This window comes from Pteropus alecto, unplaced genomic scaffold (genome assembly GCF_000325575.1).
Source record: "Pteropus alecto unplaced genomic scaffold, ASM32557v1 scaffold121, whole genome shotgun sequence".
NCBI lineage: Eukaryota > Metazoa > Chordata > Mammalia > Chiroptera > Pteropodidae > Pteropus > Pteropus alecto.
In genome coordinates this window covers 13,455,304-13,472,118 of record NW_006434369.1, presented here as the reverse complement: position 1 = coordinate 13,472,118, position 16,815 = coordinate 13,455,304, and the positions used below count along the sequence as shown (strand labels likewise).

General features: G+C 35.7%; 1 protein-coding gene and 1 pseudogene across 5 annotated transcripts in view; one reads left to right on the top strand and one right to left on the bottom strand.

Annotated features, from left to right (window-relative positions):
• RIOK1 (RIO kinase 1) overlaps nt 1–16,233 on the top strand; it is a 24,886-nt gene extending 8,653 nt beyond the window's left edge. For 4 of the 5 annotated variants that reach the window (XM_015587296.2, XM_015587295.2, XM_006909287.3 and 1 more), the window contains exons 6-17: nt 2,125–2,217; nt 3,019–3,131; nt 3,234–3,314; nt 4,851–4,937; nt 5,340–5,477; nt 5,891–5,994; nt 6,218–6,324; nt 9,814–9,879; nt 10,718–10,837; nt 11,664–11,717; nt 13,301–13,453; nt 14,632–16,233. In XM_015587296.2, the coding sequence (XP_015442782.1) occupies nt 2,125–2,217; nt 3,019–3,131; nt 3,234–3,314; nt 4,851–4,937; nt 5,340–5,477; nt 5,891–5,994; nt 6,218–6,324; nt 9,814–9,879; nt 10,718–10,837; nt 11,664–11,717; nt 13,301–13,453; nt 14,632–14,742 (1,227 nt within the window). In that variant the 3' untranslated portion in view covers nt 14,743–16,233. Of the gene's footprint in view, nt 1–2,124; nt 2,218–3,018; nt 3,132–3,233; nt 3,315–4,850; nt 4,938–5,339; nt 5,478–5,890; nt 5,995–6,217; nt 6,325–9,813; nt 9,880–10,717; nt 10,838–11,663; nt 11,718–13,300; nt 13,454–14,617 lie in introns of all 5 variants that reach the window. The other variant, XM_025044917.1, reaches the window with a different exon arrangement.
• On the bottom strand, nt 14,355–14,473 carry LOC112477705 (annotated as a pseudogene).
• Nucleotides 16,234–16,815: the final 582 nt, after the last annotated feature.

Below are 16,815 nucleotides of genomic sequence, written 5' to 3'. Positions count from 1 at the left end.
TCCCTAATTTGTTTTTAAGCCATGTTGGTACTTTGCTTCTTTCTATGTCCCTATCTTGGCTACCTACCAGTTTTGCAGAAGCACAGGTCTCTACCTAGAGTCCTAGGCTCAACCAGCTTACAGCCCTGCTATTTACCTGTGTAGTAAAGGCAGAATGGCAGTTACTGCCTATGCACTCCCTTTCCTTTCATTCTCCTTCAGTTGCAATGGTTGTAGTTTGGGTTTTAGTCCTGCAGTCTTTTTTTTTTTTTTTAATTTATTTTTTTTATGGTGATGGTTAATGAAATCCAATAAGTTTCACTTTTGGAAACTTGAACAGTAAGGCATATATATATTTACACTGTGTGTTCACGTCCCATAGTTAAATTTCTTTCTGTCACCACATATTTGACCCTTTTTACCCCGTCTACCTTCCCCCTCCCCTCTGGTAACCACTAGTCTATTGTCCATGTCCATGAGTCTCTGTTTGTCCTGTTCATTTGTTGCTTATAGGTTTATATCCCACATGTAAGTGATATCAGGTGATTTTTAAATTTTTCTGTCTGGCTTATTTCGCTTAGCATGATTATCTCGTGATCCATCCATGTTGTCGCAAATGGCAGTATTTCATCTCTTCTTATGGCTGAGTAATATTCCATTGTATATATATACCACAGCTTCTTTATCCAGTCATCTATTGTAGGACACTTCAGTAGTCCTGCAGTCTTTTAAGTTCGTTTGTTTCTAATTAACCTTAGGTTTCTGGTATGACCACAGCCACCTCATTGAAGGATAGATCCTAGAATATAATTAGGTTTGGCCACTTGACATTGGCTCACTCCATGGAGCAAGAGGGGCTGCCTGAGCCATGAGGAGCTACCGTGGGTATCCCTTGAAATTGCATGTAGATACTGTTAGGTTTGCCGAAGGAGGAATGCACAGGCTGAAGGCATTAAGCCAGATTTATTGTAGCAGTGTGACAGCCTGGCTGAGCCGAAGATGGTGTCAGCCCTGAATGTGAGGGGACCTGAAACTTATATGGGGCTTGAGGTGGGCTTTTTTGTTGGGAATATTTCGGGCAAGTAAATTGACGGGGAAGGGAGGAGAGTCCAGTGAAGTGAGATGTGAGCATGTAGTGTTGCCAACCTGGATGCAAGGTCTGGTTCCCACACAAAGGCAAGAGAGAAGTCTGGTTCCCAAACTACGGGGTCTAGGGATTGGGCCCTCCTGGACTTAACAGATATGTGGCTGTATCAATTTCGGGCATGGACAGGAGCAGGCTTTAATTCATTGCCTTCTGTTTGTTGAAGAGGACTGTGGGGTCCTTTTTACTCAAAATTGATGGCTCTAACTTTGAGTGAGAACCTGTCCTTGATTTACTAATGTATAGCAAGAGGCTGCAACCTCTTTCTTTTAAAGAGCTAATGAATAAATACTTTAAGCACTGTGACTCACAATTCTTTTTTTTAACAACTATTTTAAAAATTATTAGTTTGCAGCCTGTAGGAAAACAGGCTGCGGCCTGAATTTGACTCCTGAGGTGTAGGATGGTGACCCCTGGTTCAAAATTGCATATCCAATACAGTGGCCACTGAGCACTTGAAATATGGCTGGTCTGAATTGAAATGTGCTATAAATGTAAATACACACTGGATTTTGAAGACTTAGGGTAAAAAAACAGAATGTTAAACCTCCAATAACTTTTTTATAATGAATACATGTTGAAATGATAGTGTTTTAGATGTATCGGATTAAATACAATATAATAAAACTAATTTTACCTGTTACCTTTTACTTCTTTTAATGTGGTGACTAAAAAATGTAATATTACTTATGTAGTTTGCACTAAATTTCTGTTAGCTAGTGTTGGTCTAGAGTCAGTTTCTGCTTCCCTTGGACTTGGTAGCCTTTGATTTCTATGATTGAATGAACTCGTTGGTTTATTGTCTCTGATTCCTTTGACCTTCATCTGACATTTTATTTACTAAAAATTAGAGAAAATAAAAACACCATAATAGCAACTCTAATTTAGCCAACACAGAATAGCATGGTACAGATATGCTTTTCAGTTTATTTTCAAATGCTTCAATGAGAAATATTTGGTACTACCTTTCTAAACTCTCTATTTTTTGCATTTCTTAATAGGTGTTGGATCCCAGAACGCGAATGATACTATTCAAGATGTTGACTAGAGGGATCATATCAGAGATCAATGGCTGCATTAGCACAGGAAAAGAAGTGAGCTTTTCTTTAGATGCCTGAATGTTTGTTTGTTTGTTTGTTTTTGATGCTTCAAGATTTTCATGTTAATTTTCCTATTTCAGATACCAAATGAAACTAAGGCACTTAGTAAATAAATCATACCTAAAAAAAAAACAACTATACACAAGTCAGGACAATTTAATCACTGTTTTCTAAAAATGGCTTTATTAATATTTCTGGCTAGGTAGGAAGTTGTACACATAACTGTGCCTTTTCACTACCATTAGTGTACTGTATTATCGAGTCCAATTAGCTGTGCCTAGCAGTAAGCTTAGACTGTCAGATTACTGTAGGCCTAGGTCCCAATTAAATCGTTACTAATAGGGGTCGGGAGTGATGGTCTAGTTTCTATGAGTTGACAAATGTCTTTCTCATTTTTTTCTTTACATATGGATATGGAGAAAGACAAACATGGTGTTTTTAAGTTAGCAACTCATTCTGTGGGAAGCAATTTTCAGTACAATTCAATTCATAAATCATAAAATATAAGAATGTTTTCAAATATTTTCCCATACTTGAGATATAAGTGTTTGAAACTACTCATGTGTATTTAAGTTAAATTTTACTATATATGTAAATTGGAGATATATTTGCTGTACCTTTTGTTATGATGTTTCATATTTTAATTCACATTCAAAGGATGATGGTTTTCCTTATGCATGTTATTTCCGTTCACTTTTCACTTTTGAGAATAGAATCAAGTAGATTGAAAAAGTGAGATACTATTTGTAGTTATTTAACACAAACTTAATTTTCTTTGTTTTTAACTTAAATTAGGCTAATGTATACCATGCTAGCACAGCCAGTGGAGAGAGCAGAGCAATCAAAATTTATAAAACTTCTATTTTGGTGTTCAAAGATCGGGATAAGTATGTAAGTGGGGAATTCAGGTGAGCTCAGATTTTTTTCTAATTGGCTTAATTTCTGTATCCTAAAAAATTAAAACTAGAATAATGGAATGATTCAAATGACAAATACTTTTCTTGTTCCAGATTTCGTCATGGCTATTGTAAAGGAAACCCCAGAAAAATGGTGAAAACTTGGGCAGAAAAAGAAATGAGGAACTTGATCAGGTGACTGTTTGGGGTGTGTGTCTGTGTAGTGCCCTGCACATTGCTTATAGCTCTTTCCTACCGGCAGATGCCAGTGTGGTTCTGTCCAAAGACAGGGGCGTGGCAGGGCTATTCAGTTCCATTAGATCTGCTAAGGTAAGCAGAAGCAGCAAATTTCTGGACAAGTAGGAGCTACCTTATCTTCTGTGTTTAAAGAACCCATTACAGAAGACTTCTGCCATAATTCACATTTATTCAGCAAGGCTGGGTCATTTAAAGAGCTTTTGGAAGGCATACGAAAACACTTAGAATTTAAACTAAGGACGAGAAGGAGTTGTTACAGGATTTTAAGTAGGGAAGCGACTTAATCAGGTGGCGAGAATGCTGTGTCATTTTTTAAATAGGTATTGGAGTTTTAGACAATTTTGTTAAATCCTAAACTCTTTATCAGTTTCCTTTATTTCAGTCCAGTGTGGACACGTTTATGCATTTGTTTGCACTGACACCTTTGTATCAGTTAAAGGCATCTTACCTAGCTGAGATTGTTTCCTCAAAAATTTGAAGCTTTATTGTGCTGTGCATAGGTGACATACACTGAATATATTAGTATTAAGCAAGTACTGCTACTTGTTTTGAAAGTCCTTCTGGAAATACTACTCAGCCATAAAAAGAAAAATGAAATCATCCCATTTACAGCAACATGGATGCACCTAAAAGGTATTATGCTAAGTGAAATAAGTCAGAGAAAGACAGATATAGTATAATCTCATTTATATGTGGAATCTAAAAAACAAAATGGACAACCAAAATGTAAACAGACTTATTAGATACAGAGAAACAAACTGGTGATTGCGAGATGAGAGGGGTGTTGGAAAAAAGGTGAAGAGATTAAGAAGTACAAATTGGTACTTACGTAGTTATAGGGATGTGAAGTACAGCATAGGGAATATAGTCAATAATATTGTAATAAATATAGTGCCAGGAGTGCTAGACTCGTGGGGCGGGGGGGTCATTTCTTAAATTATATAAATGTCTAACCACTATGCTGTATATCTGAAACTAATATAAAATAATAAATTGAAAAAAAAAATTGAAAAATAAATTTCTCAGACTCACCCCTCACCCTCACCAAAAAACAAAGAAAGTCCTTCTGAAATCTTGTGCTCAGTTAGGTGTTACATATGAGTCCAACTATTTTTATTAATTGTTGTTCAGGCTCATTAACTTGAAAGGTAATTGCATACATATCTGTGGTATCTCATCAACTTTAAGATGCACATTTTTTTCACAGTTTAACATCTCTGGAATCAGATTAAGTGTTAGAGGCTATGGGATATGGTAGTTGAATTGCCAGTGTTTTGTCATTCTTGGAAGTGCATAGTGGTGCTACTTAAAATCAAGGGTGTCTTAGATTTTATGAACTATAGTAATACAATTGAGAGGCCCTGGTGCTGTTTCCTAACAGCAGTATTAATCTTGTGTATTATAGCTGTTGTAATTTGTTTTAGATGCTGTTTCGACTTTTTATTTGTCCTTTTATCTGTTTTAATATCACAGGCTAAACACAGCAGGGATCCCATGCCCAGAACCTATCCTGCTAAGAAGTCACGTTCTTGTCATGAGTTTCATTGGTAAAGATGATATGTGAGTATGTGTGAGGCCTAATGATTATGTGCTCAGAATTATATTTTTAAGTGCTCTAAATTATCCAGTATATAAATATTTAGTATTTAAATAACTTCTTTCATCTTGGAATATTTTTTATGACTCTATTATATTAGTGCATAGAGTTGTTAATTTATTCTACCTTTTAAAGTCTCAAAATGCTTCAGAAAAACAAAGTTCACCCTGCTTTTGAGGAATCTTTTCTATAGTGAGCTGGGGAGCACCTCTTTTTTGACAACTTCTTGCAATGGTACATCTGTAGTGACTCAGATTGTTCAGTTATAAGTTGTAGAAGAGAAGTGCATGTAACGATGTAGCGTAAAGCAAGAACATTTGTTCTGGGTCACTTTATCTTAATTATTCACTTTATTTTTATTCAAGGCCAGCACCACTTTTGAAAAATATCCAGTTATCAGAATCCAAGGCTCGGGAGTTGTACCTGCAGGTCATTCAATACATGAGAAGAATGTATCAGGATGCCAGACTTGTCCATGCAGATCTCAGTGAATTTAACATGCTGTGAGTATGTTTTGTCTCTTAGGAAGCTCCCATATGTCATTTCATGCCCTTTAAAAAAATAAAATCCCAATCCAAGATGTCATACTAAATTCTAAAGTTTAAAGTTGGCTTTCATGTGGTCACAATATAGGATGTTTCCTGCCTTTGGTGACTTTAGTCATTGATTCGAGCACTATGATCATATAGGACTTTGGAAATTTTTACCTTTTGTTAGTCAAAGTGGCCTTTTCTCCATACCCACCTTGTTTATTTTGTAAATTATTTACCTTGCTCTTAAAATAGAATTTTTTAAACAAAAAATGTAGAGAAGTAGTAGTATCCCGTAGTCCCCCCATGTCTGGTCCTCATGGCACCATTGAGGAAGTGTGTCCGTCACTGACGTGCCTCACAGTCTCTGCTCATCTGGCCCACAGGTACAGTGGTGGAGGTGTGTACATCATTGATGTTTCTCAGTCTGTGGAGCATGACCACCCACATGCTTTGGAATTCTTGAGGAAAGACTGTGCCAATGTCAATGGTGAGTGGAAACTGGAATTTTCTACAAGCTTGATTGTGTGTGTTGGTTTGTTACTCTGTTAAGCTGTTGATATAAAATCTTGGCACTAAATCGTTTGATGCAGTGATACTTAACACTGTTTTCTGGGAGCAGGTATATTTTTATTTCTTTGTTTCTCTGTAAAATTGTTGGAATAATAACCTTTTCCCTTGTAAAGCTATCATTGATGTTTTCCTTCTGACAGATTTCTTTTTGAAGCGCAGTGTTGCTGTGATGACTGTGCGGGAGCTCTTTGAATTTGTCACAGATCCATCAATTACACAAGAGAACATGGATGCTTATCTCTCAAAGGTGAGATGGGGCAAGAAAGGGGAGAAAAACAATATAGTAGTAGTTATTTGCATTTATGTGGCATTTCTGAGGGACTCAAAAATTTGCACTTATGTAGCATTTCTGAGGGACTCAAAATTTTTTGTTTACTTTGACAGCTTTCTGAGACCTTTTCTTTCTGATTTCACAGATGGGAAATCAAAAATATAGTAAAAAGCCAGTGGTGAAGCCAGGTTTTTTGACTTTAATCATCAGGGAAGATTATATAGACTGTCAAAATTCATGAATGTTTAGTAAGAAACCTGTTATTAGCTTTGATCATTAATTCTTTTCCTTTGTTTCTCAGAGGCCTTTCTAAATCAGAATTTTTAAAATTGTGGTAAAATATACAAAGCATAAATTTTACCATTTTAATCAGTTTTAAGTGGACAGTTCAATGGTATTAAGTACATTTGCATTGTTGTGTAACTATTACCACGATCCATGCACAGAACTTGTTCATCTTGTGACACAAACTCTATACTCATTAAACACTAACTCCCCATTTCTCTCTTCCCCCAGCCCATTCTGCTTTCTGCCTATGATGTTTCCTACTCTAGATACCTCATACAAGTGGAATCATACACTATTTGTCTTCTTCTGGCCGACATATGTCATTTAGTATAATGTCCTCAAAGTTCATTCATGGTATCGCATATGTCAGAATTTCTTTCCTTTCGAACACTGAATAATAATTCCACTGTATATATATATCACATTTGGCTGTTGTGAATAATGCTACTATGAACATGGGTATACAAATCTCTCTTCAAGACCCTGCTTTCAGTTTATTTCGATGTATAATCAAAAGAGGAATTCCTGGGTCATATGGTAGTTCTACCTTTAATTTTTTGAGTAACAGCCATACTGCTTTTCTTAGTGACTGTACCATTTTACATTTCTATTAACAATGCGCAAGGGTTCCTATTTTTCCACATTTTCACATTCTTGAAAACCCTTGTTGTTTTCTGGTTTTGTTTTATTTTTGTGGGGTTTTTTGTTTTGTTTTTTTCGAGTAGCTATCTTGATGGGTGTGAGGTGGTGTCTCATAGATTTGACATACATTTCTGTATGATGATGATATTTAGCATCTTTTCACGTGCTTGTTGGACATTTGTATATCTTTGGAGAAATGTCTGTTGAAGTCTTTTGTCCATTTTTAATCAGATTTTTTCTTGTTAAAGGAGTTCTTTACATATTCTGAATATTAACCACTTATTAAATATGATTTGTAAATTTTTTCTCCCATTCCATAGGCTGTCTTTTCACTCTGTCGATTGCATCATTTGATGCACAGAAGTTATTTATTTTAATGTCCGGTTTTTCTTTTGTTACCTCTAAATCGTAGAATGTTGAACAGATGCCATGTATGTCCCTACAGAGGTTTTCGGGTTTTATCATACCTTTTTATATTTTCCCCTTTGCCTGGAATGCCTTCCATTTCTATCTTTGCTCATCTTGCTTTGTCTAGTGAAGGGGGCCGCACAGCAGGAGGTGAGCAGCAGGCTACTGAGTGAAGCTTCATCTGTTTTTGCAGCCGTTCCCCAGTGCTAGCATCACCACCTCAGCTCCACCTCAGCTCCACCTCAGATCATCAGGCATTAGATTCTCATAGGAGCACCGATGCCTGGTGCCAAAATGGTTGGGGACCGCTGATCTAGTCACCTTTAAAGCTCTGTTCAGAAAGTGTTGTAGAAAAATCCCAAAACCAGTCCAGGGAAAACCAAGCAGTAACTCAGAGAGATAGAGAACTCAAATTTATTATGCGTGGTCCCAGAGGAGCTAGTGTTCTGAAGATCTGGGCAATGTGCTCAGTGGCAACATTCCTTATATGCAGGGTTTTTACGCAAGCTGATTGGTTTATTCAAACCTAGATACAAAGCGGAGGGAGTTGCTATGGTTGCAAGTAGTAACATTGGCAGAAGGGCAGGAGTTATGGATTACGAGCCAGTACAAGGTGTTATAGGAAGTGGGAGCTGCCAGGGTACAAAGTGCTACAAGAGGCTGGTGCTGCTTGGGGCATAAACAGTTATATTCGTGGAGCAAAGGTACAAACAGTTACATTTGCAGATCGAGCAGAGTGCAAGTGAGCTCTTGCCTGCTTGCGCTGCTTTGCAGAAAACAAGCATATTTACAGAAGCCAAATAGAAAGCTGGTTAGTTTTTAATGAAATTCCCCAAGTTTCCTCTTCAAAACTGTCTCATGGAGAAATTAGGCAGAAATAATTATTTCCAAAGGCGTACAGTCATCCCTCAGTATCTGAGGAGGGTTGGTTCCAGGATCCCCCAGAGGATACCAAAATCTGAGGATGCTCAATTCCTTTGTATGAAATGGCATAGTATTTGCATGTAACTATACACAGCTCTAGAGATACTTATACTTTCTATTATGATGTAAATAGTTGTTTTACTGTATTGCTTAGGAAATAATGACAAGAAAAAAGTTTGTGCATGTATCGTACAGATGCAGCCATCATAGGCCTAACTATGTAGTACATGTCAGCAACAATGTAACACTTTTTTTTGAATATTTTCTATCCAAAGTTGATTGAATCTGGGGATGCAGAATCTGCAGATACAGATACACGGAGAAGGATACAGATACATGTATAGATACAGATATACGGATATGGAGGGCCAACTGTATTTTCATGTTATAACTCTATAATAGAAGTAATCACTGTATCACTTCTTATTATGTTAAGTTTTTAAAAATTTTGTCACCCTCTACTAGACTGTGAACTCTTAAGGGACAGGAGTTTTATTCTTGTATTGCTAGTACCTAATCAGTACCTGGCAATGGTAAGTAATCACATATGGTGATGAATAAATATCACATCATTTTTATTCCTAAAATCTCTAACACTAATTTTAGTGTCTGGCCTTAAAAGGTACCTAGTACCACTGTTCTTTCCTTCTTTCTGTATATTCCGAATAGAGCAGAGAACAAATCTTTAGTTTTACAATTGTACAAGACAGAAGAATCCTATAGAATCTTTGTCACATTCTTAGTCTTAGTCATTGTTTGCTCAAATTGCTGTTTTTGGTAGTTTATACTGGCCAACAAGATTAGAGCCATATACTCATGTATTCTTCGATTCCATTCATTGACTGCTCAAGAATTAAGGAATGGTTCTTTAATTCTTTGGGTCTCAGTTTTTCTTTAGTAAATATTTTTGCTAATCATTTAAAAATTAGTAAAAGTAGTACTACTTTTGAGGAAAAAGCTAGGGATCCCCTGAGGCTAGATGAGTTTGATTTATTCGTTTTCTTTGGGGTTGCTGGTAACCTTTTTGGTGAAGTCCAACATGGAGAGCTAACCTGACCGCTAGAGGACGCCAAGTCCTTTCTTTCAGGAGTGGGAAGAGGTGATACCAACAAAGATTGCAGCAGGTGTATACTAAAATTGGAAAGTGGATGTATATTCTATAGGTCAAATGCGAAGGAAAGTAATTTTTGTTTTCTTTCCAAGGCCATGGAAATAGCATCTCAAAGGACTAAGGAAGAAAGGTCCAGCCAAGATCATGTGGATGAAGAGGTAAGATTTATTATCTAATCACAGTCTTAGGAAACACTTGTATTTCTAGTTTTTTTTAATGTTTAGGCATGAATTTGATTTTAATAAGCAGTTCTTTTTAATGATGATATTTCCTGGGGATGTAATATGTTACATAATTGTTGTATAAGTTACATTCTGTTATGTCATTCCACTCAGCCACCTATTAGCCCATTGCCCTACATGGAGAAGATTTTAAAGCACCTATTGGAGTATATGATTCAAGAAGAAAAAGCCTGTTTTAGTTTGCAAATGTGAATTTTTAAATGATTTAAATGTTGATTTCAGTAACATTGTAGATTTTAAATATTTATGTTTGGTAAAAAAGAAAACTTATTTTAATCTTAGGAATCAGTGTATTTTTTGTGAAGGTGATCCATAGTTGGCTTTTTTTCTTTAATTCTCATAGCTATCAGTGTGATGGATGAATATAAGGTACCCTATATTTCACAGCAGTTCTGAACCTTTCTTTACTATAGCACAGTTATAACATATTAGAACATATTCCTTTGTAAGGCACAGCCAGGCAACTCCATTCCTTTCCCACTTGGAAAAACTTTTTTGGAATGCAAACGAGAAGAGAGAAGTATTATTGTCAGGGTAACCTTAAAACATATTTAGTTTCTCTTTGATAACAAATTACTTTGAAACAGTGTACAGCAGATGCAACACCAGTGTGTGCAGACAGGCTGGCTGAGAACCAGTGTTGTAGATGATAGGGATAGATTTTTTTATGACTGAAGGAGGGTGAGAATGCTAAGCAAATGTGAGAAGTATGTGAATAACAGTTTCAATTTTACTTTTCTTCTGTGTTTGTTAGGTGTTTAAGCGAGCATATATCCCTAGAACCTTGACTGAAGTAAAAAATTATGAGAGGGACATGGATATAATGATGAAATTGAAGGAAGAAGACATGGCCATGAATGCCCAACAAGACAATGTGAGTGGCTTGGTCTGTATATAGCAAGCAAGTTTACAAAGGAAGCTTTCATCCCAAACCTGTGATCTTGAATGTTGGTTTCTGATCTAGTGAGATGGTTGATTCTCTTAGTATTGACATGTCCTTTGTGCATGTTGGATGTTAAGGGAATTCATTAGTGTTTATGAAAGGAATTGATTTATTTGAATGAATCCAACAGACTATAATTTCAGAAAAAGGAAGATTTGTATAGAAGTCGAGTATATAAATGGTTATTATACTAGATTCATTAATATACATATTTCAGGATCCAGAAAATTTTTTCTGTTAACGAGCCGGTAGTAAATAGTTTAGGCTTTGCATGCCAAGAAACAGAATTAAGACTGTTATGTAGGCTATTATATAAAAAAGAGAAAAAAACTTCTAAATTTTTATTGATGAAATTTAAAAACATTTTAGTAATTGAATGTAACTTTTCATTATACAGGTCTACTAATGAGAGAGAGATGGAGTTATTTTGGGGAGGAGAATACATTTTATTTAATTGAGATTTAAAGTTAGAATTTTCCATCATCAAATTGATTGCAAATGTTCATCAGTAAAAACCATTAGGCTGGGGGTTAGATTTGGCTTGTGGGTTAGAGTTTGTTGATGCCTGTATGCTTGGTGGACAAGAATAACACCTACATTTTAAACTTTTCTTTGTTACTATAAGATAAATTTTAGGCACCTTTTTATAATCCCACAAAATATCATTTAGCCTACAGTGTTCTTTCTTAATATTAGAGTGTGTTATTTTCTTGTCTAGTTTTATGCTGATTTTTCTTTTTTTCTTTTTGGTTACAAGATTCTATACCAAACCGTCACAGGATTGAAGAAAGATTTGTCAGGTGTTCAGAAGGTATGAAGAACATGTGTTGCTGTTTGTTTATGTGAAAACTCTTCTAAAGGGTATAAAATTTAATGTAAGGTATTATTAGAATTAAATTCACATTGATCTAGTCGTTAGTATAGATCATTCAAAGTCCATGGGCATTTTTCAGAAATGCCATCTTTGTGTTAATTCTTAACCATAAGACTGAAATATGGAAATTTATGGTTTATTTTTCATTCTGCCTCTGAATTGTTCTGTTATTGTAGCTGAGGCATTGATCCTTTTTGTATCCTGGTCTTCATTTGCGAAGTTATTAATGATAACCATGTACTTCTTGATGTTTTTACAACTAGCTTTAAAAAAAAAATGGAATCTAGTCTCATACTGGTACGTATGAAGAGCAATCTCATGAGTTTAGCAGTCTCATAGTACTGGATTCCTGTAATGTTTTTTCTTTAAACAATCTTGTTTTGTTTTACATTTTAGAACAGTAGGGATTATTTCTAATTTAACCAACAATAAAGGTGGTTCTTATTTCTTTTAATGTTTTTAATTAAAGACTTAAACATGAAGGATCAGTTTACTTTATGAAAATTTACTGTGTCTTTTATGGGAAGAACTAGGAAAATTCTGGTATTTTGCATTTCTGAATTATAGATATAATAGGTATAATAGGGCAGTTGTGCTTTGAATTCTAGAGTATGAGTATTTTGTTAAAAACTGGCTAGGAAACCTTTTTGTACAATTGCCTTTTAAATGTTTGTTTTTTTTCCTTATAAAAAGAAAACCTCATCTTTTAAAAAGTGCTTCCTGCTGCTTTAGAAACTTCTAAACTTTAGGGGAAAAATGAACATTTCTTTTGTTTAAATATTGTCTTCCCTCTTGATGAGATTAACAATAAATGTTACTTGAAATTTGATTCATAGAAAAACAGCTGTGAAGTTATCCAAATAAGTAGTTTTTATTCTGTCTGTATTTCACAGTCATCCCATATAATAGCATTTCAGTCAACGATAGACTGCATGTATGATTGTGGTCCCGTAAGATTATAATGGAGCCGGAGAATTCCTATTGCCCAGTGACATAGCAGTGTCATAGTGCAACACATTACTCATGTGTTTGTGGTGGTGCTGGTGTAAATAAACCTACCATGCTAACAGTTGTATAAAAGTATAGCACATACAATTACAGTTATAGGCTGTACCATCTAGATTTGTGTAAGTGCACTCTCCGTGTTCACACAATGATGAAATCACCTAATGATGCACATGTCAGAGCGTATCTCCCATTGCTGGGCAGTGCAGGACTGTATTTCAAAATCCCAACTCAGCCTCTTTCCCTTTTTTCTTTGCTGGAGTAGTACATTTCTGTCATTGCTCTAGGTCGCCCAGTAAAGCCCCAGTTTCTTTATTTGGGTACGTTCTTAAGCCTTATTGGAATGGCTGCTCCAGGCTTTCTCCCTCATATTCATTCTGCTTTTTCGATGTTTCAGTATAGGCTCTTGTTTTTCAAAGTATATCTGCAAGAGTAAAATCTGAATTCTGGCATTAACTCATTTAATAACAATAGATAACTGGTTTAGAATAACATGATTCTGTAATACTTTCAAGGTCCCTGCACTCCTAGAAAATCAAGTTAAGGAAAAGACTTGTTCTGATTCAGAAGACGCTGGAAGCTTTGAGTGTTCTGATACAGATTCTGAAGAGCAGGGAGACCATGCCTGCATCAGGAAACCCACCACTGACCTTGACGTTGATAAAAAGGTTAGCTAAGAACACAAACTCCCTTGTTATTTAACATGGCAGCATAGCCACTCTCATATCTGTTTGCTCAAGTATCTAGATTATGGTGGGTGAAAACATGAGTGGTTAGTAAGTACCTCTAATTGTAGTTTCAGTTCCTAAGCATGAACTTTGCTTTTGGTGGTAACATTAGAGACTGGGCTTCTGTAAGGAGCTCCTTGGGCACTGCCCAGGGAGAGGACACACTATATTCAGTACATTGATTCAAAATGATTGTCATTCACTTGAAATACAAATGATGTTGGAGTTGCCCCATGGTGAAATACTGAAGAGGGGGGATTTACAGCCCAGCCCAGTGTTTATAGAATCTAAAAGACTATTTCTTCCCCACCTAGCTATAGACAGAAGAGATACTACTGATTGAGTGACGCATGATAGCTTTGTAACTATTATTCTTCATTCTTAGCTTAATCCTTTAAATCTTGTAAAGTGTGGGTCTTAAGACTTACGTGATACATACCCAACTTGTTATTACAATTTCTCTCTTTCTCTACTGGAAATAAGTATTTTGTCTTTTTCCAACTTTATATTCTATTAGAATATGAAACTTACAAAGAAAAGTAGTTGTAAACATCTTAATGGATACTTCTATTTTGCTTTCTTCAAATTTCTATTAAGATACTTTAAAGACAATTTTCACCCCAAATTTTACCACCAAACCATAATCATTTTTTTTCATGTTATACATTTTATCCTTTTACGTATATCTTTTTATTTAATTGTAGCAATAATCTGAATATTCCAAATGAATGGAATTTTCTTATGAGAAGAAAACCTCATCTTTTAAAACCTCATCGTGCTTCCTGCTGCTGTAAAAACTGCTAGACTTCAGGAAAAAAATTAATTATTTTTTTTTTTTTAACACATACAGCACCTGGTCTTCCTAGTTGGTCTTTCATCCAAGCACTAACCGGGCCCGACCCTGCTTAGCTTCTGAGAACAGATGAGATCAAGCACGTTCAGGGTGGCACAGCTATAGACTAAAATTTCTTTAGTATAAATATTGTCTTCTCTTTTGATTGGATTAATAATAAGCGTTACTTGAAATTCAATTCATAGGTAAACAGCTGTGAAATTATTCAAATAAGTCTTTTACTTCTATCTGTATTTCACAGATTTTTAAAATTTTTGTTTTACAGGAAAGAAAAAAGATGGTCAAAGAAGCCCAGCGGGAGAAAAGAAAAAACAAAATTCCTAAACATGTGAAAAAAAGAAAGGAGAAGACAGCCAAGACAAAAAAGGGCAAATAGAATCAGAACTATATTATATACAGTAATTTTTCATCAGTTACTTTTCTTGCCTGCACTCTAAACTGCATCTGGAAGATGATATATTGATTTTAACCAAATGATTATTATGGCAATGTCTATGGAGACTGATTCAAGTGTTTTCATGTAATTATGTAAAAAACTCTAAGCTCTGTTGTTCACATTCTGTCACTGGCTCTCTCTGGTATTGAGAGAGGGTTTATTTAAGCTATTTTAATGAAGAACTTTGTACAGTTTTTTAATATATTTTTTCTCCTCCAATATGTTTTTGAAGCATCTTAAATGTTTAAATGTAATTAACATCCACAACCTTTATGTAAGTATAAAGGCACTTTGAACAAAGTTGGGCAAATTCTTTTTTGCTTTGTTTGTACATGCCAAAGACCCATCTGAAATCATTTGATTATAAGGCCATGGTTTCTGTAAAAGGGAGTTTCACTTGTAAGAGAATTCAGTTGGCTGTTAATGTAATCATTCATTGCAATTTGTTCTGTGTGTATAGATGATAATTTATCAGGCACTCACTCTTCATCTTTAATATTCTTATTTGAGCTAGGACCTCCCAGTTTATAAGCTTTTTCATGTTCAACTATTTGGCATTTTCATTCATTCATCAAATATTTGCGTATTTTGGGTGCTGGGGATACAGCGGTAAATAAAACAAAAATTACTACTTTTAGATAGTTTACCCTTTAATAGGAAGACATTAAACAAAATAGGTAAAAAACAGTGTACCAGCAGGTGATAAATTCTGCAGAGAAATATTGCAGAGACGAGAGAATGCCTAGGTAGGTATGAGTTTGCAGTTTCAAAATAGACCACACCGAGAAGCTATATTTGAGCAACTACTTGAAAAGTACGAGTTGTGCATATCAGGAGAGAACAGGATTCTAGGCAAAGCAAACAGGAAGTGCAAAGGCCCTGAGGCAGAAATATGCCTGAAATGTTCCAGAAACAAAAGGCTAGAGTGTCATAACCATGGGAGAAAACAGATGAAATCAGTTGATGTTAGGCTGTTGGAGGGTTTTGAGCAGAGGAATGATAATAATCTGCTTTCTGTTTTGAAAGGATCACTATTACTCTGGCCTCTGGAGAATTGACTTGGAAGCAAGGGTGGGAGACCAGTTGGATATTTATTGTAGTAACCCATGGGAGTGATTGCATTCTAAATAGAATAAAAAGATGGAGTGCAGTGGATGTGCTAGGGAATGTATGAAGACCATGGAGAGCAAAGGATGATATAAGGGTGTATGACCTAAGCAACTGAGAGACTTGGTACTGCCACTTACTGTATTTGAAAGGATTGTGGGTAGAGCAGGTTTGTGGGGGGAGGGAATAAAGGTGAGATCGTAACGAAACACAAATGTTGAAAGAAATGATCATGTATTTTTACCATATACTTTATATTGGAAATGCCTATTTTAGCCCTTGCATCAGAAACAATTTCTATAAATAAACTTAGTTTCCCTTGAATTAAAGCTTGCATCTGCTTGTTTGGGAGTTGGTGGGTTATTGGAGGGTGGGGATATGGGAGTGTCAACTGAGCTGTTAAAATTAAGTTTGTTACGTTCATAGAATCTTCCCTTCCTGACTAAAAAATTTCAAAATATGATTTCAATGAAACACAATAGTCACCTCTCTAACCAAAGAGAATACAAAACAAATTTAGCAATCCTGTATGCTTTGGGGGATTTTATCTTCAAGATCTTCCAGTTCTTGTATTGGTTTGGTCTTACTCTGACAAGGTGTAATCGAAATAGGTGGTCAAGCTCCTCAGAGCTATCTTTTTGTGAATCTAATGCAGTTCTAAGTTGTATCAATTTGACTTGGGCAAAAGTAGTGTCAGTAGGATTTAGGGACAATTCATTCTCGTTTACATTGCTGCCAGAAGGAAGTGGCTTGTAAAATGCCAGATTTGGGACAGTGGAGGATTCTAATTTGAGGAACAATTTTCTCATAACTCTCTTGCTGATGTGGCTGCTTCCCTGTTTGGATTCTGGACCGTAGGCTGTGGCGGAGTAGAAACCACTGATAGTATTCTTGCCAAACTTGTCC